This window comes from Corvus brachyrhynchos, unplaced genomic scaffold, assembly GCF_000691975.1.
Source record: "Corvus brachyrhynchos isolate BGI_N302 unplaced genomic scaffold, ASM69197v1 scaffold1120, whole genome shotgun sequence".
Taxonomy (NCBI): domain Eukaryota; kingdom Metazoa; phylum Chordata; class Aves; order Passeriformes; family Corvidae; genus Corvus; species Corvus brachyrhynchos.
The window spans coordinates 98,005-121,835 of record NW_008235737.1 but is presented as its reverse complement, the minus strand read 5'-3'; the positions used below and the strand labels follow the sequence as shown (position 1 = coordinate 121,835).

At 35.8% G+C, this 23,831-nt stretch overlaps 1 protein-coding gene across 1 annotated transcript in view; it reads left to right on the top strand.

Annotated features, from left to right (window-relative positions):
- ITGBL1 (integrin subunit beta like 1) overlaps window positions 1-23,831 on the top strand; it is a 139,313-nt gene that overhangs the window by 59,473 nt on the left and 56,009 nt on the right. Inside the window, exons 3-7 of the mRNA XM_017733207.1 lie at window positions 9-151; window positions 3,381-3,503; window positions 6,594-6,734; window positions 9,474-9,614; window positions 13,851-13,997. Coding sequence (XP_017588696.1) covers window positions 9-151; window positions 3,381-3,503; window positions 6,594-6,734; window positions 9,474-9,614; window positions 13,851-13,997 — 695 coding nt within the window. The remainder of the gene's footprint in view (window positions 1-8; window positions 152-3,380; window positions 3,504-6,593; window positions 6,735-9,473; window positions 9,615-13,850; window positions 13,998-23,831) is intronic.

The window sequence follows — 23,831 nt, the reverse complement described above, 5'->3', positions numbered from 1 at the left end:
GGAAAGTGTGGAAAGTGTGACTGTGGGAAGTGCAAATGTGATGAAGGCTGGTATGGTGAAGCTTGTCAGTATCCAACTACTTGCAATCTTACATGGAAGAAAAGCAATGAAATGTGCAAGAATTCTCAAGATATCATCTGTTCTGGTGCAGGTAAGATGTCTTTTGTTGCTTTTGATACCTTAGTGGTCTCCCAGTGTTATCTTGAGAATCATTGTCGTTTCTAACTAGTAATTTTGTAGAGTATGTTTAAGAGACTGAGATATAACTGTATGTATACTAAAATGTTTAATTTTCCTAAAGGCCTGTTTCTGTGCATGTAATGTACACTGATTCAGAACACCTACTTTAGTACTCTGGTTTATCCATAGCTGTTTTGATTTGATGAAACTCCAGCCGTGTCATTTCTATTCCTCATCAAAATGTTGTGATAATGGCATTATCACAGGAAATGATGTAATTTCTATCATTGAGGAGGTATCTTTTCAGCTTTTTACCGGCTAGCGCTCGTAGTTCAATGCCTTAGAAAGCCTTGACCAACCTAGAGAGGGAGCAGGGGCAATCCAGCATTTCAGTAGCTCTAAAATCGGTACCTGTATCAGCTGCAAAGCTGATACCACCAGCAGAAGCAAAGAGGGAGAAATATAGCTCCCTGCTCGCCTAATTTCCCGCAGTTAGATGCTTTCAAAAAGAAACAGGCGACAAGAGACGTTCGCAGAAAGAGTTGCAAAGCCAGAGAGGGCGGGGCCTCCCTTGATCTTCACTTTTATTGGGAGAAGGGGAAAGGGGCGGACTGGGGGCGGACCCGGGGTGAGCGGCCAATCAGACACTGCTGAAGAGTCTGAGTTACATTTGGCTTTGCCCGTGCTTGGAACAAAGGAGCTCAGAGCACGTGGCAGAGGCAAGTGTCTTGGGGAGGGGAGGGGAAGCTCAGAACAGGCAGCAACAAATCATGTGTTTGTGTTTACAGAATGAAGAAATGGCATTTGCAAATATATTTCCCAGACATTTATAAACTGTACAATTTTTGGAAACACTTTTAAATTGTACCTGTGATTATTAAAATAGTGTGTAGAAGATACGCTGAATCATTTAAAGGAGCATTTCCATCTTCACTGTTTTGATTTGGTAACAGTCTCTTCTGTAATTGTTTGGTTTTATAACAGTCCTGACTTAAATAGAAAGCCCTTTCAATAAAAAAACCCCAAAACTGGAGGAAAACCAAATGGCTTTTTAGAAAACTTCATTGAAGAATGGTACATTTTAAAGGGCATTTTCTACCAATCAAGTTTTGAGACCAGAAATTGCCTTCTGGTTTTTCCATTACATTGATCTCCAAGTGAAAGACTGTTTCAAGAACCGCACTTCTGCTCACTATTGCTGGTCTTTAATTTCTGTTGAGTCCATACATTTTCATGCAACTGAATTTGTCACAAGTTAGTTCCTGACATGAGCAAAGGATCCCAAGGATATGTGGGACTTGTTACATAGAAGCTGGTTCTCACAACAGGATAAGAAACCAATTTAACATAAAACTATTAGTATGCAGCATACTGAGTAAATGATACACTTAATTTATGACAATAGATGTATGAAAGTTGTGATCAAGAGAGACATGAGAGATAGCTAAATGAGAAACTGACTCTCAAAAATAAGTATAGTTCATGATATTTAGTCAAAGTTCTTAAAAAAGAACCTATTTCTTTCCTTGGTTAGAAGTGGCCCCCCAGTCTTCACAGGAAGATGAACATAGCATAATAACCACTCCAAGTAGCTAAGGGGGAAGTGTTTGTGGCATCATGAAAAGAATAAATGCTTTTGCATTAAACAGGACAGGAATTCCAATGAGACTGACTAAGGAGTTTGGGGTAACTTTGATGGGCTGTAGCCATATGTATTTTGTCTTGGTGAGATTGCTTTTTGATTTGCTACTAGCGCTGTCATTAGGGTCTGAGCTCTGTTGTGTAATTGCCAATAAAAGATAGGAAGGGATGACATGAGCTGTTAAAAATCAGTGCTCTGGTGTCACACAAATAATCATTTATTGTAATTTTTTTTTTTGGTAATCGATCAAGATCCACCTAAAATTTCAGTTTTCTGACTCTGTTCCTTATCATTTGTCAGAGCAACTAGGGCATCTGCCTAAACTGAGTTGTCTATGTGAGCAATATCTGCTTTTGGCAACAGAAGGAATGAACATTTTTATGATACAGAGTCTCTCTGACCTGTTTAGATACCCAATATAGGAATCAATTTTCTGTTTTATCTTCTTTCTTGTTCAGGAATTGTCTGTAATCATAACTGTTTTCTCAAAAATTGCACTTGTATTTGTTTACCAAGCAATTGTTGAAAATAATTGTAGCTCTGTAAGTTACTTATGTTGTATTATCAGTTGTATTACCTTACTATATTAGCTCCTGCAAACATTTTAAAAATTTACTCTATTGGAATGGCCATGTCTGTCACAGAGTCCAATACTTCTCTTCTTTGGATTACCGTGACGTTTATTAAAAGTTCTGCTATGCTTGTAAGGGTAAAACATCAACTGGTTTCTGCAATCTTGTGTAATATCAGCATAAAACTTATATTTTGGAGAACTTCTTTGGTGCCAATAACCGTGTTTTCTAAAATACATATGGAAGTCATGTGAAGAGTATGAATGTTGTGAATTTTTAAAAAATCTTTACTAGCTGACCACAAGGCCCCAGTAATGGCATACTGCACAAAGTTCCTACCCTTTCAATTTTAATAAAGGCAGGGACAGAGGTAGGGAAAAGGGGTTTCTTATATGAATGGCATAGTAATACTTCTGTTTCTAATGTAATTTTAATGCATTTGTGATTTTTTTTGGACTGTGGAACTCATTCATATGTTTATTTATGGCCCCAGGTCAGATAGACCCTCTGAGGAAAAAGGGGGGATTCCTCTTTCCCAGGGAGCAATAAAACAATTTTTTCCTATTCAGGAGGGCAGGTCATGGAGGGAGGCAGCCACAGAGCTGAGGGGCAACCTTCCTCATAACACCAAGGAGCAAAAGTGTGACCAGATGAGAGGTGATAGAAGAGAGATCGGTTTACAAATCCATTTGCATTCTTTGCATTTCCTGAGTGTGCTGGCTTTTCATTATGTCAGAATGCTTTCTTTTGTGGTTTATGTTGTGAAAAAAACAGCTTTACACTTCCAAGGCACTTGAGTGCTCTATCTCTGTACAGCTAAGATTAGGCTTTTTGTTGATATGGATAATTTCTGTGTCTGTCTTTATTTGGGTGGATGATCTTTAGATTTCAGCCTTCTCAGAAATAAAATATGTACCATCTTGGACGGATTAATGAAACAATTTCTATAATCTGCAGTCATTGAGTAATCTCTTAAATGTTTACAGGCACATGTCAGTGTGGCAGGTGCAAATGTGCAAACTCAGAAGGAAATGGACTGGTGTATGGCAAATTTTGTGAATGTGATGACAGAGAATGCATTGATGATGAAACAGGAGAGATTTGTACAGGTATGTATCTTAATGAGTGCAAGAAAAATGATGAAGATTAATACAGGCTGTTATTTAATTGTGTGGTTCTATAAAATATTTTTACTGAATGTACGGCTTAAAAGTAACTCTATTTGCAAGACTTTAGATTGCAAATTGTAAGGGGAAATTTCAGATGCAAAAATGAACTAAGCATAAGGTTAAAGAATGAATAAATCCTGTGACACACTGCTCTTTTTGGAAGAGCTGCAAGGAGGATTGTACAGGATAATTCACTAAGGTAATTCATAGCTTAGTGTGTCTTTCTTGAGTAGAATATATGAGGAATGTGAGAACATTGTGGCACAGATGAGAGAGAGCAGAATGGACGACATACAAAAAAAAAAACCCAAACCAAAACTAGAAAATAGATTATTAGGAATTTTTTCAAGGAAACAAAAATTAAAAATATCAAGAATAAATGTAGGATGATAACTCAGAAGCAAGAAGATAAAAAGAGAAAGGAATGGATAAGGAAAAAAATCACCTGCGACAGGAAAGGCAAGAAAATAAGATGGAATGAACTCTGCTGATAGATAGAAAAGCAACTGCAATTCAAACTGTTCTTTCATGTCATTATAAGGCAGGAACCTGGCAGTTAAATATTGTTTAACACACAACATTTATGGCATTATAAATGCTGTTGCCTATATTACGAAGGAGGCTTGTCCTTGAGCTGGAAGGTGCTACAAACTTTGTTCAAGCTACACACGTGAAGATTGTGTCCATACGCACACAAGAGTGTTCCAGTCTGCTCCTAGACTGTTCATATCTGGTGGTAGTGCTTCCTCTGTGTGTGTATAAAGAGAGAGAGTACTTGTGTAAAATAGCTTCCTCTGTCTTTTCCTTATGCAGACAGCAAAATAAATTATATTTAAGTGCCTTTGAAGGCAAAAAGAACTATTTTTTTAAGTCCTAGGATTAAGTAGGTATTTTAAATGAGGGTATACAGAAAGGTCCTCCAAAGTCCAGATTCAGGAGCAGGGCATAGTATTTCCAGTAATTGCCTAAAATAAAATGAATGGAGTGCAACATTTTTTATGTGCCAGTGATTCCATTTATATTTGCTTCTAACCATTGCATATGGTACCAAATATGATAAAAAAATTGTCATTCATTTAGTTCCAGAAAATTTTCCTACTGGTGTTTTTGTCTGTTTTTTTTTCCCCACGCCTGTTTTGTTGCTGGTTTGTATTGTTAGGTTTTTCTTAGCTTTTATTTCCTGTTGTCTCATCCACTCATGCTGTATTCCCGAAAAGACCAAATGCATCTGTGTATAAAACTAGTCTTATATGTATGGAGGATTCAAAGGGATATAAAGGGACAGAAAGTGTTGGTAGATTGAAGTCTCTGAAGTCCGTGATTGATCAGTATTAAAGCCATGCTACCTCATGGAATTTTTGGAGTCTTCTAAAGTAAGGTATAAGTTATAAACTAATGTTTTGCTTGACTTGGCTAGGTTGTTGTAAGCTGAAAAGTTTATGCACACAACTTATGAGTGTTATATGTTGCTTTACTTTCTAACAAATATCTACAATACAAAATCATGTGTTGAACCAGGCCTTATGCAGGAAAAATGTGTATGACAGCCCATGAACTTAAGGTCAAAGGCACATCATTTCCTCAACTGTGAGCTGGGATTTTATCCTGGAAAAGCATACAATGTTGTGCTGAGATATAGATGACATGCCTTTTAATATTTGCACAAGGGCACTGCATTTTTTTTAGCAAATCAGTTATTAGGTAGGGCAAAGTTGCAAAGATGTGTTAAGCTTTTCCATCTTCAGTTGGATTTTTATCAGTCAGCTGACTATCACTTTTTATTTGAGGTTACATAAACTTTGGAATCAAGATACAGCTTATTTTTTTAAAAGTATCATATCTTCTAGCAAATTAAATTCTGGTCCTGATCTTTTTTTTAAACTAAGGCTTTTTACTCTAAGGGAGCAGTTTTTCCTCCTGTCAACAAGAGGTAGTGGCAAATTTTATTGTTTAATTCATATTTATTTGAGGAGTATAAAAGTATGAGTGAAGAATGAAGTACTGATGTTTTAATCTGTGAAAATTGCCTCTAGATCAAATTATTACACTCCTTTAGTATTTTTCCTTTTATTTGCTGTCCACTGTTAATGATCAACCTCTTGGTAATAATAATTATTTTAGATTGTCTTTGTTGTTTAATTATCTAATTAAATTAATTGTTTTTTGACATTTAACCAAACAATTGTAACGAAAATTCCATGTGTAGCTGCAAAAACAGGAAAAATTTGCAGTCTTGATAACTGAGGATATAAATTGACCAGATTGTGACAGAGGTGCCCAGATCTACTGAACTCAAAGCAAGAAAGAACAAGATCCTGACTCGATCATTCTATTAAAGAATTAACTTTGGGCTCTAAGATTAGTAAGAATTGAAGCTACTTAATTTAAGAGCTTTGTGCCATGAAGCACATGGCACAGGTACCTTAGCAGATCAAAATGTTCCAGAGCTGGTTTCATCCAGGCTCAGATGATGCAACCATCTTTTTTGGGAATGTATGTTTTGTTAAATGAACATCTGAAAGATTCTTTTTGTAAATAATTCTCTTTTATGAGCTGGTTTAGCCATGTTCTAAAATCTTCTTGACCGGTAAGAAGGGAAGCCATATACAACATAGTCTGTGTATAATAGTTGCAGTAAAGGGACCTTGATTTTATCTGAGGAGTCAGGGACACACAATGTGTTCTTAGACATGCCAAGTATGTCTCCTGCCTTAATGTGTAAAACTGTGCTTAAATTTTATTACAGTCTTCAAAGTTTACCTATAAAGTAAAAAAAAAAAAAAAAGTTCAAAAAGATAAAATAATTATGTCAATTAGCGTTTATTGATTACATTTAATCTGTGATTAAAGGAAAAGTATAGTTCAGATATACTTTGTCTTATTTTATGTAGTCCTACATGGTCTATAAATTGTTTCTATTCTGTGTACAGCACTAAAAGTTTTTAAGAGAAAAGATCAAAACAGTTAAATTGTTAATGCCTTTTAAAAACTTGCCTCTTTCTTACTGTACAAAATTTGTTTTGGCTTAAGGCCATGGAAAGTGTTACTGTGGAAACTGTTACTGTGAGGCTGGTTGGCATGGAGATAAATGTGAATTCCAGTGTGACATCACCCCCTGGGAGATCAAGAAAAGATGCACATCTCCAGATGGGAAAATCTGCAGCAACAGAGGTGTGTCATTTGCATGGACCTTCTACACATATTTATATAGTTGGCTTTTATTTTACTCTATGCATTCTCCACAGTAGGACATAGATTGTGTTTGCTAAGAGTTTCTCATTGTTCTCACCTATTTCAGGTCTGGATATACACTTCCAAGTGGGTAGATACCTGTGTTTTGGTATAAACTTACACAAATCCGCATCCACTTCTTGATTAAGCAAACCCAAGTTGTTCATATTCTTTATTTTTGTAGTAAGACTGAGCAGGATAATTTGTCATTTAGTACATCTGTGTTTTGGTGAAATACCTACCTTGCAAAATAAAATATTACCAGATTTTTGACTTTGAATGAACTGGTGCTGTAAGGTCACAGAACTGTATATATCGATTCCCTCTTAAAGAAGACTTAGGACCCACAGTTGAATGGGGAAAATGAATACACAAAGCATTTAATTTCCCCTACAACCTGAAAAAACACCTGTGAAGTGTTCAGTAACAATGCTGTGGAATGTATAGAGTTGGAAAGGTAGACTTCATACAGTTTTTCTAACTATATGAGGTTTTATTTGCAGAAAGTTCTGGAATTTAAATTTTACCTTATACGTCTGTCTAATTTTGCCTTTCTTTGGCAGAAAAAAAAAGAAAAAAAGGAAAAAAGCACTCACAAAATAAGGTTGCTTTTCACTAGCTGCTGTCTTCAGCTTCATTGAACAAGGAGTTAAAAAAAATACTGGGTTTTTTTTGACAATAAGCCAGAATAATTATAGTAGCACATAAGCAAGAGTCACATAGATACCTCTCTTAAAAACATCTCTACTGACAAAACCTGCTGTACTGTGAACATCTAATCATCCTGAGAGCATTTAGAAAACTCTCTTCTCATAATTGGGAGGAAATTGAAAGCTTGGCTCAAATACAGAGATCATGTAGGCTCATTTAGTCTTGGGACTTTAGCATAAAATTTTTGTGTAGTTCTGGAAATAATAGATATCAAAGTGTTTTCATATCAGATGCTTTCTTTGCACTGAGAAAGTAATTTCTTGGCAAAGAATTTCTCATCAAAGCAAGCTTTTAATCAAATTTGAAATTTTAATGTGCGATGATTTCTTTAAACTGGCATTGCAATGGGAGAAATTGTGTGAATAGCATAGCTGATGTTCTGAGTAGCTGCAACCTCCTGTACAAAGGTACATTTGTGTGATACTTCCCTGTCTTTAGCCTGTCATGTATTTGTGATTTTATCTTCATAAGAATTATGTAGGCTTCTGACAACATGAAGTTGCTTTCCAAGAAAGTATTTCTGCTCCATTTAGTCTTAATTACTGAGTGTTCTGTGTTTATACATCCTGTGATAAAAGTGCAGTTCATCTTGTCAGTCTTGAGCCCTCTAAAATCAAGTATCAAGGCTAACCTTGCTGCCCACCCTCTTTCAGTACTAAGATGGATAAATTGTTCTTATCTTTTCCCCTGCTCTATCTAGTCAACCATCTTAGACCACATGTGAAAATTTAGATTTTAAACTTTGGTGAGATCATGTTCTGCATTCTGACATGCAGGACAGCTGATCCAAATTAACTTTGAAGTTGTTTCTGGGAGGATTAATCACTCTCCAGAGGCACTTCCTCTTTTTGTTGGTTGGTTGGTTGGTTGGATGTTTTTCTTCTTCTTCAGTAATGTCACTGAATTGTTAAAGTGTAAAAAATTAGGCACAAATTTCTTGAGGGCTCTCTCAGGGTTTTTAGCACTAAACAGGGTAGTAGCCCTTCCTGCTTCATGTCACGCATGCTGGATTGTGTAGACCTTCTCCTTTTTTCAGACAATGTGCCCATATCTATGTGTACTGTTTAGTCATCCTGTCCTGTTGTCCTCAAATGCATTATATTGTTTAGAGTAACATAAATAAGATGACAGTGGTGTAGGCAGAGTAGCAGAAGGTGAAGCCACTCTGCAAGAAATGAACTGCATGCATCAGTAAGGTCAGGCTGCTTCTAAAAGCCTGTTGGCATCTCAAAAAAAGTAGTGAGTGTGTTGCCCTGAAGCATATTTGCATTTCTGAATAAAGAAAATACTTTTTTTTGTTTGGTTGAGCTTTTTTTTTTCAGATTTTCCCAAATAAGTAGGATGCATATTCTCTTCATATTAGTAAAATATGCAAATTTGTATTTCTGTCATATTCATATTTCTTCTTATTGTAAGCAACAGGGTGTGGCCCTGAATATTGACTTGGGAAAAGTATCCTTTCATGTAGATCTGTGCTGTTGTTCTTCATAGGTAAAGAATGACCTCCTAGACATTTTTGGCTGTGCTAGTTTGGATTCTCTTGTAGTTTAAATGTTTATGCTTTAACAACCATTAATTATCCCCTGTGCCCAAGCCCAAGTCATTTAAACAGAATTGATTTTCATTGTCATTACTGACAGGGCAAATTACTGTTGATGTCAAAGATGTACAACTCTTCTGTGAGGTACATTTTTTTGTTGACTCCTAACAAGGCTCAGTAGCAAAAAGAAACATGAACAGGAAGCCAATTTGTTTGTATAAAGTATTGCTACTAAATAATCATAGAAGGTTTCAAATCATAGAAGATACGCACAACGTCATGATTATCACTTGCAGCTTTGAAACTGCATTCCTGTGAGAGCTGAAAATTCACAAGTGCAAATTCCTGTAATCAGAGTGCTATTACTCTAAATTACACAGTTAATCTTCTATCTCTGTGTCTTTTTTTTTTTTTCTTATCATTTTTAGGCACATGTGTATGTGGGGAATGTACATGCCATGATGTTGACCCAACTGGTGACTGGGGAGATATTCATGGAGATACTTGTGAGTGTGATGAAAGAAACTGCAAAGCAGTGTATGATAGATACTCTGATGACTTCTGTTCAGGTAAGGTTTGTCTATAAAGGGGACTTATGTGTAGTTTCATAAAAAACCTTCCAGCTGGTCTGATCTTCCTCTTTCCTAGTGCTCCAATTCTCATTTTCCTATCTTAAAATTTACCCAGCTTGGGGGGCAGGAGGGGGGCTTGAAGGAGGCTTTTTAAATTAAAAGACATTATTCTGGTTTTTTTTCCATGCCGTTTAACAAAATCCTGTAAATATTAAATTATTTTAGGTGCCCGTCTCCTTTCTAATACTCTTGTGTTCAGTGTAACCTAAGATGAATTGGATAATAGTTGAAAATTTAAAGTATAGATCTGTACTTTCTTGGGGAAATTTGATTTTGAAAGTTCATTAGATCAAATTGTGTTTGTTATTTCATTTTATATGTCAGGGAGATGATAATCAAGAAGAAGAAATTCAAGGAAAAATAAAAAATGAGTCAATGAGAAATGGTACCTTGAGAATTCAAATTAATATGAGAACAAGTAGAGCATCAATACTTGAAAAATATGACTATGTGGCCCAGCTGCACATCTGAAGCTGTAGCCCAGACTGTACATCGTAGACACATCCATCTTCCTTTTTCTTCTACTTGTACTTCAGAGCATTATATTCAAAACAGTTTCCATCTGTCCATCCCTCCATCCATCCATCCATGGTTTGCAATTTAGATGTTCCATGCATCAGCTATCAAAAGCTGAGATTCTGAGAGAGACTTGCATGCAATTTTATGTGGATGCTAATAAAGATGCTAATACTATGCAGGAGAGAAGGACTTTGATCAATACATGGCATGCAGTTTGTACACACAGGAACTCTGCAAAAGCAAATGAACACGGTTTCAAAGGGACTTTGCAGATTAGAGGTTGTCAGCTTGAATGGATCCTGTAGAAATCTGGTCTGGCCTAATTAATAATAGGAAGAATGCAGTCACATCAAGGACGATAATGATGTGGTATATTTTCATCCTATTCCTAGAGTGAGAGATGTCACATAGAAAGATCATAGGAGTTGTCTGTAGTAGAGAAAGAAAGCTGAAACCAACATGATATATAAAGTTTTCAGCCTTTTCTTTGCCTGTTTAAAAAGTGAAAAGTTTTGCAACTGTTGTGTTTATTTTTTTTTAAATACATATTCAGGAATTGCTAGCTAATAAAATGAGGGGGAAAAAAAGCTTTACTGAAAACCTTCAGTGACTCAATTTACTAGTTACTATTCAGCCACTTGCAGATATTATATAGATTTATTTAATGAATGAGCTGGAATGATGTAGAACTGTGTGCAGTCATGAGAGCAGCAGGAAGATTGACTTTGTTGTCAATTTTTGAATGTATCACTGTGTTGCTGTCAGTTATAGCACTCAGGCACTGATCAAAATATCAGCATCAGCTAAGGAATACAAAGCTTCGAACCAACAAGGTAAATGCACTCTCTAGTTAGGGGTGAACACAGGAGTTTTAAAGCTAATTAGATTAAAGCAAGCCTGTGGCATTTACAAATAATGCTGTAGAACTGAAATAATGATGTTTGAACTCCCCCTTTCCTGGACGTTACTGCCTTTGCAGCTGCTGCTGCCCAGGATGGTAATGGTTGTAAGAAAGCAGAGGATAAGAAAGTACAGACAGTTACAAAGGGTCTTGGGAGAAGATATTGCCATGTGATATCAGATTAAGGACTGGTACATTGTTCTTTATTACAAAGACAGAACTGTAAATGAGGAAAACTTAGATATAAAAGGAGGGATGCATATGGTTTGCTTAATGTGACTAAAAATCAAGTTGAAGTATAGCTTAATTTTTCTGTCAACTCGTCAAAAATTTTAGTACTAATTATTTTTATCCATTCCCTTTCCATTATATTTTAGAAAAGCCTAATTCAGTCTTAGCTGGCCATCCAAGTATACATTCCTAAAATAGATTGTGCAAAAAAATCCATTTGCACATGCAGCAGTGTGAACAATGTCTTCTAGTCCTGCTGTTTAGTCCTGTTTCAGAAATAGAAACGATGCATAAATTTTAATTTTGGTTTATTGTGGTAGACAGGCAGAATCTGCAATTAAATCAAAGGTTTGATAGAGGAATTGTAGCGGGACAGGTTTTTTAATTGCTTATATGAAAACAATTTACTTATTGCACTAAGTGTGCACCCTTTAGGTGTATCTGCAAAATATCTTCATTGTTTCTCACAATTATTTGTAAATTGATTTGTAATGAATCCAAGAATGATTTGTTAGATTAGGGAAAATAATCCATCTCTCTTAAAACCTTCATCAAACAGAAATGATACAAAATTTTCTTGTCTTGTTCTGTCTACCTAATAGATAGAGACAAGAAACCACTTTGTCCTGAGTAGCATGTAGAAATTATAGGAAATCACGTTTTCATGTAAAGAGTTTTACTCTAACTGAATGAAATTCTATTTTCATTTAATAAAATACAAATTACAGGGGTTGACAGACCTGATGTGAGGATTTGACATCACACAAGGGCAGCTCCCTGCAGAAGCTTCATATGGCTTGAGGTGACTGTTATTTCACAGTACATCATATTGTCAACTGGATGCCTTCTTTTAACACCTGAAGTGCTATTCAGAATGTTACTGAATTCTGAAAACTGTATTTCAGAAATCTTCTCAACATTAAAGTGATTATCTTCATTTAAAGAGATAGTAGCTTTCATGACTTGACACAGAAAGAAAACATGCTTCCATAAGAAAATTCGTATGTTCATATATTTCATTAGTTCCTTTGCTGTGGCTCTAGCAAAGAAACTATTGTATGAAAGCACATAATCTTCTCATAAGTATCTATCTGGGTCAGGGAACATAAATACAATTCACAACCTGTCAGCAGGGACACATGAAAGCAAAGGACAGAATCATGGGATCACAGAATGGTTTGCGTTGGAAGGAACCTTAAAAATCATCTTGTTCCAACCCCTGCTATGGCAAGGGACACCTTCCACTAGACTGGGTTGCTCAAATCCCCATCCAGGCTTCCCTTGAATACTTACAGGGATGGGGCATCCATAGCTTCTCTAGGCAACTTTTTTCAGAGCCTCACCACCCCCACAGCAAAGAATTTCTTCCTAATAATCTAATCTAAACTCACCCTCTAAACAAGAGGAAGCTTGTTATGCTTTAAAAAAAAAACCCAAATGACTGATGTAAAGAAAAGTTGTTTTGGGAAATTAATAAAACATATTCTGGGGAGCGCTCTGATGGCTACTGGAATGCTTGCTTCCTCCCATTTTATCCTTGTGAACTGACAAAATAATATGTTTTATAAATTAGTCTTAAAATGCAAGTATGGTTAGAAAGAGATAAAATGTCTGTAACTATGGTTTTCAAGAAGAGTATGGATAGAGAAGTGGACATTGGAGCAATGCTTTGGCCCTGTGTCCAATGAATGATGACTGTGTGAAAATTGTGAGAGATTTAATCTGCTGTCCAAGCTCATGGAAATAAACATTTGATTTTGTGGCAAGGAATGTTGTTTTGCTGATTCTCAAGCTTTTCTCAGTGCAAGGAACATGTTGTATTGCCAGAATGTCACTGCTTTACGCAAAGAGCATAAAGAGGGAGAAGGACAATGATCTTTGTTTTCTTAGTTTTTCTGGAGAAAAACTCAAGAAAAATTGGGTATGTTTGCATTCATATAGAGGAAATGTACATGCAGGGAAGAGTCCAAAACATGCAACCAAAAACCATATCCAACTGTCCTACTGAAATGAGAATTGATTATGTCCAATATTTCAATATTTTATTATTTGTATATCGCTGTAGTAGAAGGCACTGGATTGAGGCTTGGCATTGATGTGACATTTCTCTAGGGGATCATGTTGATTGCAAGTAGATAAAGGATGGTATTGATATATTTCTGAGAGAATATGCTGCAACTATGGTAGAAAAAGAACACAAATGAAATACTGCCTTATGACATTCCACTTTTCGAAACAGTGTTGAAATGTATATTTTTAATCCTTCTTCCATCCTTTGCGTTAGATCACATGCTAAGTGGCAAAACATCCCTTAAGGAAAAAACCAGAAAAGGGAATATGGCTCAAATGGAATGGTAGACTAGTGCTATTTTCAGAAACAAAAGTAGATATAGTGAATTGGCTGTATTTTTTGCCAGTCTAATTACTGAATGAAGCCCCAAGTTTGATAAAGTTCATCCAATTATGAGTTTTTTATACCTCATCAGAATGGAGGTTAATCTTGAATTGTATTCATTGGAAAGGTCATGGACAGTGTAATTGTGGAAGATGTGACTGTAAAGAAGGCTGGACTGGGAAAAAGTGTGAACATCCACGTTCGTGTCCAATGTCAGTTGAAGAAAGTGCTAAGAAATGCCAAGGAAATTCTAATTTACCTTGCTCTGGAAGAGGTAAGCACATTTCTGGAAGAATTTTCTTGCCCTTTAAATGTACTTCCATTAAAAGAATATTAACAGATGTCCAGCATTACTAGTACTAAAAAATATGTACCTTCTTGGCTTTGTTAATGAATCACACCCTGTGAGTTAGGAGAAGGGAGGAGAAGAATACAAAGGTCACCTATTTTTCCTGCTATGTGTTTTATTTTACATATCTTAATGTTTATTTTGGATGTTTTCAAGGGTGCTTTGAAAATTGCCATAGTTTAATCTTGACTAAAGATACGTTAAAAATATGAATTTATTTTGTAAATTTTTGACAAAAGCAGCATGAGATTTTCAGCCTGTGTAAAATGTTGTGCCACCATTGTGATAAGGACTGCTTGGATTTTCTCTGCTTAAGAAACTGCCCTTTAGGTGCAGGACTGACTTCTATAAAATGCAGCTGTGCTTCAGCACAGTTTGCTAGTTGGCCACTGGCTTTTCATTTGAAGCATTTCTTTGTGACACTGTAGCCTTTTCGAAAGCTTTGTCTAAAAATATATAGTAAGTCAGTAAATACATGTTGCAAGCAATTTTTCTCAGAAGGAAAAGGACCTGCTAATTTTCCTCTGTAGCTGTGTGAAAACGTGGTTTTCTGCAGAGAGAAGAGAGAAAAGTAAATACAAGACAGAATATTGCTAGAACTGGTAATTGAAGTTATGAATTCTACCTATTTAAGTGTTTTCTGGGAAAGGTCTAAAGCAACTCTTGAATTACTGCATTTGACCCTTAATGTCAGTTCATTTGTGATTTATTCTTTCACTAATGCTATCTAACATAGTCAAAAATTGTAGGCTGTCTACCCAAGTTATGTCTGTGATAATTGTACTATTCTCCCCCTGTAATTGTCTAGCAGCTCATTTACTTCATAAATGTAGCATTAGGAGTATCTTAAAAGAACTATGTATTGACAGAATTGCTTGCTTTTTTCTTAATTAAGCTACAGTTTTCCAGTTAATTGTATCTCTCTTTTCCTGCTAAAATTTTTCACCAGAATTTTTGACTACAAGTTATTTGGAAAATAGGCATCTTTAGAAAATTAATATAATTTTATTGTTCATGTTTGCAAGAATGATAACTAAAAGAAAGAAGCATTGACTTTTGACTTACTTTATTTTTTTTAATACTGGATCTTTTTCTTCCTGCCCTTATGGATGCTGAATATCTCTTCTTTCATCTGCTGCACTACAAATTGTGTATCTTGAGAGATTGGAGTCAGCTGATTTAATTGCATGATTTAATTGCATTGTCCTCTCTGAGAGTCAAATGACAAAGGACGAATGAAAATCATAAAACCGAGTTTAATTTTAATAAATATACAGTGTTGAATTCTTTAAATTAGGCATAATAAGAAGAGTAAGTTTAAAGATTTTAACATCAATGACAATATTTCTACCGTCTTGGCTATCTGAAAAAACACCTAATGATGCTGAGAATGTTCTCCTGTTGAGATACTGGCAGAAATAAGTAATTTGCAGGTGAATTCATTTGACTGAACGATCTGTTGGTCAAAATTTTCAAAAGCAGTATCTATGGGAACAAAAGGCTTAATGGGTAGTGGCTTTCACTGAACTTTGACTTCCAAACAAGAAGAGATCACTAAGGTGTTCAAGGAGTGCAAAAGGCACAGGTGTGGATTTAGGACATAGTGTGATAGACAACTGCTTGTTCCTAATAAAGGAACAAGAAATTCTGCATTCCAGGCTTGAAAAAAATTCCCCATGAAAACTTCCATTTAAAAATGGAAAATATTATCTTTTTTTAGTCCTATGAACAATTTTGTTTAAGAAATTGGGAAGATATTTTAGTCTACTCATCTGTGTTTTACTGGACAGTGTATTTTTTTTACCTTGGATTTACTCCATGGAATTCCCTTCCTTCCATGATATTTTGGATATAAAAAAAAGTGTAAGAAAGTTTCTGAGCTGCTTAAGTAGGGGTTAGTTCCTATGAAAAATTGTCATTCGACTTGCGCAGTTAGACTCGGTGCCATTTTGAAATCTCACTACTTGTCACGGGCAGAAGTGTGACACAAGCAAATGAAACAAAATAAGGTTTTCCAATCAAACACAATCTCTTTCAAGTCTTCAGGAGTGGGAAAGGCCATACACTTGTAAAAACATTCCCAATTTTTCTGATGTCCTTAGAGAAGATTGTGTGACGAGGAAAGGAAAGTTTGAAAAGGGAAAGGAAATGTTACCTTTTCCATCTGAAAATGATGGTAGAGAAACAGTAATCCTTGCACAGGTCAGTAATCCACTGCACTGCTGAGGAAGTTGAGTACTTACGTCCTTATTTAGTGGGAGCTTTTGGTAAGGCAGTTCACGTATGGAATAAGACACACAACAGGATGTCCAGAGATGCAGGTGCATGACTTTATGATTTTGCCATGTATAGTGTTTCCTTAAAGAATGTTTTCTGTTCATCTGTACCTCTTTTTTTAGATTTAGATACTCTTTTTGTCTTTAGCAATGGAAACTAAGAGAATTGGCACATCTCACCCAGATTTTGAGAACCCTGGGTTCCCTTAACTATTAGTCATGTAATCTCAGCAAGAGAAAAAAAGGTATAGAAGAAAAATAACAGTGAAAAAAGCATCTTCTTGTACCTTAAATGTATCAGGGGTACATAAATTTGTATTAAAGTTTTAGAGAACTAAAAAAATGTTAGGAAAAACACAATTAGACAATCACTATCTATAAAATGCTATAAATTATAATTTCTCAGTCTACATTTTGCTCTTCTGAGAGCAGATGAAAAGGTGAACTTGGTTTTCAGACTGTAATTCCCTTCCTGGTTTTCCCTGCTCACAGGAATAACAAGCTGTTTCATGGGTGCTGGTCGGCATGTGGGGAGAACAGAGAGGCTGCCAAAAACATATTACACTGAGGTCTTACATTTCTTAGCTGCTCCAGCAGGTGAAGGAGAGAGGAGGCTTCATATTGACATACTGCATAGTAAATGAAAATGTTTACATGCTAAAATGATGTTATAAAGACAGAGGAATTACAAATCCTCTCAGTTACACCAATCAGGCTGCCTATACCATCAGTAGTTCCTGTTATATATAAAGTGAGAAAAGAAAATTTTGGGAATAAAAACACATTAAGTACTTTCCAAAAATTACTTTCCGTACAAAAGTCTTTTGAGGACGAGGAGCGATTCTAGACATCTTCATTCATATAAAGTGAAGAATTCCTTCTACACTTTTATTCCCAAGAATGTTGATTTTTTTTAAACTTGCTGCATGACTTTTAACTGTAGATGTAATACTGTCATTTTTTTTCACAGTGAAAATCAGTTACTTTTAAGAGCACACTGTGCAGCAAGACCAGTGTCAGAGATAAAGGAAAAGACATACTAAAAAATAATTATGGTTAGAAATAAAGAAATACTATATTGTTATCAGGATTAAGGGAAAAGCCAAACCACTTTTCTCTTTAAAATGCACATCACTCACTTGAGTTTCCCCTTCAGGTACAAAGCAGATTTAAAAATAGTTTTAATAAAAAAGCCTTCAGGAAGAGAGCTGAAATTAAAAAGAGTAGGTTTTGAGAATAATAGATGAGAGGGGTTTTTAAAAATAATCTTGTTTTCCTCACTTACCCTTGGTGAACGCAGCCATTCCATGGAAGATTTCCAAAGATAGATAAATGAAAAATCTTCTTATTGGCATTGTCTTTTACCATTTAAATATATTTTCTATAATTGCTTTTAGTTATTTGCCACATGGAGAAAATGAAACTATTTCTTTATTGGTGAAGTTCCTCCTTACACCTGTGCTCTAACACTGGCTAACTGAAAAATGAAGGGATTTTTTGATTTTGTACTTAAAAAATTTCTGTTGTTTTTAAAAAGGCCCCTAAATCCCATTTTCAAAATACTAAATTATTAGTTCAAAAATTGTGTGGCATTTTGAAAGTTTACTGACAGAATTACTTTACAGTAACTTTGCTGTTTCTTCTCTATTTAAAATTATTAGATTTTGATTGACTTAATGGAAAAGCAACAGTGTTCAATGCATTATTAAAGATTCATTGTGTTGAACTAAGACAGAGAACAAATCCCTTGTGTTCTGTAATGCTATTGCCAGTCTGGCAAGATACCATCTCCTGAAGTCTGAAAACAAGGGTCAGTGGGGGCTCCAAAGAGCAGTGCCCTTGGCCAGTGCTTGCTGCAAAGACTTAATCCTTTTCTGGAGTATCTTGTGTGTACTATTGTATGATATGCACTTTGTGCTGCTCTGAAGCATCTCATTGCATGCACGTTGTTGTTGTGTCAACTGTTGTAAATTCCAGTCGATACAACATGGTGAACATATGCAGAAGGAAAGAGGAACACACATAAGGAATTGTATCTGTGTAGTGACAAGAGTGGATGGAACCTAGATAAAAATAATGTGCTAAATAGCTGCCTAAAACCAGGTGTAACTATACAACTCTCTTCTGACCTTTGTGAAGTCTTACATGACCGACGGAAAACATGACATAAAATATTCAGCTTGTAAATAATTTTTGGGTTGGGTCATTAACTACTGTAGCTTGATATAAAGCTTTGAATTACATCATTCAGTGTATATTCAAGATTTTTAAATCTATACAAACTGTAGTGGTAATGCTGATCTCTCCCAACAGGTAAGTCCCTACAATTAGGTATGATGCCTTTAAAGGTTAGAAGGGCTGCTGGTGGCCTTTTGGTTTTTCTGTTACCACTGGAGCCTCATTGATTTTATGTCCTCACAGTCCTGGTTATTTTGTTCTAGGTACAGTTATTAGTTAAGGACTTTGGGGTCCCTCTCTAGTATGATATTGCCAAAACTGATCAACAAAAAAAATTTCCTGTTTCTATTAGACACTTATAGAAAAACATTGCTTCTAAAACCTATGGCTTGTTGGCTTAGTAAGGGGAGATGATAGTAGAAGTTGCTATTTGAATAATTCACTATACTTTCTACATGACAGGATGGGGTCAGAGCAGAAAAATGTAAACAATCCTAAGGTAAAATCTAGGTTACTACCCCTGCTACTAGCTCTTTACTGCAGCCTCTTATTATGCAAATTGTGCTGTTTAATTGAAGTGTAAATTACTCTAATGTACATCATCTCTGAATTTGGCATGCTGTTTTCATTCATTTTGTATGACCCCTGCATTCTGAAGGAGGTCTTAATTAAAGCACTATAGTCGACAGCCTGGCAGCAAGCAGCATTATTAGCTGGTGTAACAAGAACAGAACAGAAATTCAACTCATGTGTCACATCTCTAGCTTTTATCTCATCAACTTTGAGATCGAGCTCTTTTCTACATCTGTGTACTTCAAGCAGAGAGGCACTCTTGCTATGCACATGTTAATGCTGAATGAGCTGGCCTAACAGTATTCGTTACACAATTTGGAGTACTCTTATATGCTGGACTGGCACTCTGCACTCCACTTGTTGTCTGTTGAAGTCTAAGAAAGAAAAATAGAAATAAATCTTTGCATCCCACTCCTTTTAGATTTGGGTATCAATAGTTTAGATCACTGATTTTAAACAGCTTCTCTGATTCAGGCTCTGTTTGAGCCTTCGCTCTTAATTGAAGCAGGATACACTGGATGCTGTCTTTTGTTAGGAAGGCTTCTGAATTTTAAATTTTAATTCTTATCGTTTTAGGTTTTTTTTTTTAATCAGAAAGTATTCAGAAGCTCAACACTTCAGTTTTTCTTTGTACAGGAAGCTACATATTTGTTTGTGACCCACCTACAGCACTCCTTGCTATTGTTTTTACTTTATACTGTTGTGTTTTTGGGAGACATCAAGTAGGGACAGAGGAACTAAGGGAAGACTAAATCAAAAGAACATTTCATTTTTTCAGTGAACCCTTACTTGCAGTGCTTATAACTCAGTAGTAAAAAAAATGGTTCATAAAGTACTTTGTTTCTGCATAAGTGCTTTTTAATCTGTTCTGGTAGAAGCAGGGTGTGTTGGAAGATGTCTGTTTCTGAGATTTAGGTGATATTCTAATAGTGAAGTAATTCTGTAATAGAATTTATTACTGTTCTGAATTCTCTCACTTGTTTTCGTGGTGAGAATTTTGAGAAGCAGTAAAGAATTGAGGAAAAGTAATATATCTGGTTCAGGATGATACTTAGGAATTAAGGCTGTGGGATAAAAGCCCAGTATAAAAAAAGGAATCTTTAAACCATGGATGCCACCTCACCAACCAGAATAATTTGACACGCTCTTTTTCAATGTAGCATGTTTTCATTAAAATATATTTAATTTTATTCTCACCAGTAAGAAAGGCAGTAAAGGACAAAACAAATTCTGATGTTTAAATGAATATGAAAGAGGCCAGATCAATTATTTACATACGATATATCTGATTATTCATATGTGATACATTAGTATGTAATTACTTATTATGAGTGTGGTAGGTGTCCGCTACAGACCATCTGATCAAGAAAGGATGTAAATGAAGCTTTGCAGTCCTTCTTAGAGCTGAAGAAAGCCTCAAGGTTGGAGGCCTTGCTAATCACAGCCAACTTACAGTTTTATTTCTAATGAGCCATATGCCTATTGGAGTGTATTTGGAGGCACTGGTTTAGGTAAGGTTAATCTGAAGGGTAAGGATGGTTAGGGTACAAAAGACACAAATCTATAAAATAGCAGACTTACTGTTCAGGGAGGAATGTGTTTTTCTGATGGCTGTAAGCAATGACAACGTGAAAGATACCTGCTATTTTCTCAGTCAGTGCCTCTGAAATGCTACCACCTCTGGACACACTGCAAATTTCTTTTTGTGTGTGATGTTGTCTTCCTCATTCTTGTTCCCTTGATTGTAATTCTTTCTCCAGCAAAGACCTCTTTCATCCGTGAAAGACATCTGTGAAAGACCTTGAAGGCCAGGACTGCCTTCTTTTTGACAGCTAGCTATCTTCTGTACATAGTCTCTTCTGTATCCCAGTCTTGATTAATCTTCTTTGCCTATATCTCCCCATTTCAATTGGCATGATTCTCCTTTGCTGTTCTTCTAAGTGTCAGTGTTCAGTGATTGTTAGTGTGTCTTTTTTAGTTGACCTTTTTTTCAGGCACCCCTGTTTTTTTCAAATTTTTTGAACTTGATTTCTTTAGCAGAGCAGGGAACATAATAGAGAACACAAACCAAGAAAAAAAATGATATTTGCCTTTTGTTTATATAACATGAAAGTCTCAATATTGAAATCGCTATCCAGAAAAACAGTATGTGAGAAATAATAGTTTTGCCTAAAACTGTGTGTGAATTTGGGTTAAATCTTCAGTGCTTGCTCTATTTGCATTCCAGTGAGATTTATAACTGTAGATGATGACTATATTTTAGAAGAATTCACCTATGTATTAATATATGTAATAGATCACTGTATTAAATTATCAAGCCAAATTATGCTGTTTACAACTGAAAGAACATGGTTAGTATTCAAAATGTTCTGGCAAAGCTTTGCATAAGTGGATACTTGCAAGTGTGAGACTTTGCTACAGGCTGGCAATTTTAGAATGTTTTCCTGTATTGGATTGCTGTAATTATCATAATTGCCATTACCTAATCAAAGACTGGACTGACACTCATTTATGCTAGACTTCCTCTTAATCTTTTGTCTGGTCTGTCTCTTTCATTTGATTAGACAGTGAGCTGCAGATAGACCCGCAACACATCAAGGCCTCTGATGGATGGTATGTGCTTATAGAGCCTAGAAAGCAAATACATTGTTGTCAGTGCTGGACAGAGAAACTGCATGCTCTTAAGCAGTAAATCCTGTCAGTCAGAGATTTGAGGTGGAGTTTTTTTAGTTTCTGCTGAAGGATGCCTAACATACATTAAATATCATTGCTTTTGATATCATAAACTAATTTGTAAGGTGGTAGAATGTAAGCTATGCATTTCAGTCAGAGAAGATATAACCAATTAAAATTAATAATATTTTTTAAAGTAGCTTAGATTTTTTCTGCTCCAAGTTATCCTATTTTGGTTCACTTCAAAAAGTGGTGTCTGACCAGAAGTCAGGATTTATGAACGTCTTGAGTACTTGCAGGGATATGGGAATAATTCACACTGATGAAAAAATTATTCATTGCAATGTGCAAGGGTAATTGTAATATGCTTTTTCAATGCATACAACGTGAGACATAGATGCCAGTTCATTTTGCATTTCTGGAAGTGACACAGCTATTTAAAATGGAAGTACCTTTAAGTACCTTCTCTCATGACTTTGGTATATCAAGTGTTTTTAGTTTAATCACAGTAACAGGAGACATTCCAAAAGAATCTCTGTTGGAAAAAAGAAGCAAGTGAGATGTGTGCAAATGTTTATGTGGGAGAGCTGATTAGATTTTACAGCTTGTTTACTAGAACAAATATCTCCTGTAAAGTCATGAAGTTGTATGGTGCAGCAAAAACTGAGATTAAGGTCTGTATTGTCCAAAATGTTTACTCATCCCCTTAAGAAATGTATTTATATTGAAACATTAGTGCATGAAGTCAACTTGCATTTGGAAATGCAGAACTGACTTGTGTGTGCACAACAGAGTCAAGTCATCATGTTAGATAGATGCTACCTATTGTAAAAACACAGAGGACTATTCTGGGTGAGGTTCATCTCAAATTTATCTAGACATAAAAACATGAGATACTTCAGCCTTTGGTTTTGGTGGAGTGATATTTTTTTTTGAATCAGAAGCAATTTGCCCATTTCTTCTATATTTCTGTGTTACTCTAAGATGAATTGTCATAATTCATACTTTACCATACTGTCCTTAAAAGAATTAATATTGGGCTAACATTTAGATGCCTGCATTTGGGTTCTATGGATCATGCCAATTTATGAAATTATTTACCCCAAATGTAGTGTCTTTCTTTAGTTTAAATAAAGTTAATAGAAGTCTGCTGGAGCAAAGAACCTCTGCTGCTGATATGCAGATAAGAGTCCTTTCCTGAATACTTGTCATTTGTAGAGTGTTTTGAGCTGCCTTGGCAGTGACATCTCTACTAGTAAGTTAAATAGTTCTATGGATCACCCTGAGGCACTGCAATCTGCTTGTCTGTAAATTTGGATTGCTAGAACAGCCACTGGCCCACTTTTGCCCTGTGCCAGCTAGTATTCTCTCCAAACAGCTCCTGATTATAGTTCAGGAATTAGTGTGGGCTAGTCACTGGTCCCAGTAGGCAGTCTGGAGGAGGCCACCTTCATGGAAGACCCCTTGATAGTACAGATGCCATTTCTTCCATGCCAGTTGGCCTCATTGCCGGGGAACTGTACCAATCCCATTTAATTGACTAGTAAAGGGACATCTATCAAATACTGTACTGTGGTTACTCTCATGAAGATTGACTTTCTTTCTGCACTGAGGTTGGTGTCTAGGTCTAGGAAGCCCTCAGGAAAAGATGAAAGAAAGACAAGAGTTTCCAGCACACAATGTCAAGGACCCACTGCTTACTCTGAACCTGTTACTTGCTCTGTGCCTTTTTCAAGGCAGCAACTTGTGTAAAATAAATGGATCAGTTCTGACCCAAAACTGATTTTGTGTAGTGTGACAGATGATTAATAGGTTTCCATGTTGATTGAGTAATTTGATTTCTTACTTCTTTTGTGCATATGAAAATTTTTACTTAAAAATATCTGAAAGACCCTGAAAATTCAAATAAAACCAATTTTTAAGCTGAAAACTGTTAAGGATTGCAAGTATTAAGATTGCTGGTGAAAACCATGATGTGTTTTTCTAGGCTCTGCTTTTTGGAAAGAAAGCCTGGACTTGATAGAATAATTTTAGAAGTGCAACTTTCTGTGGCAAAAAT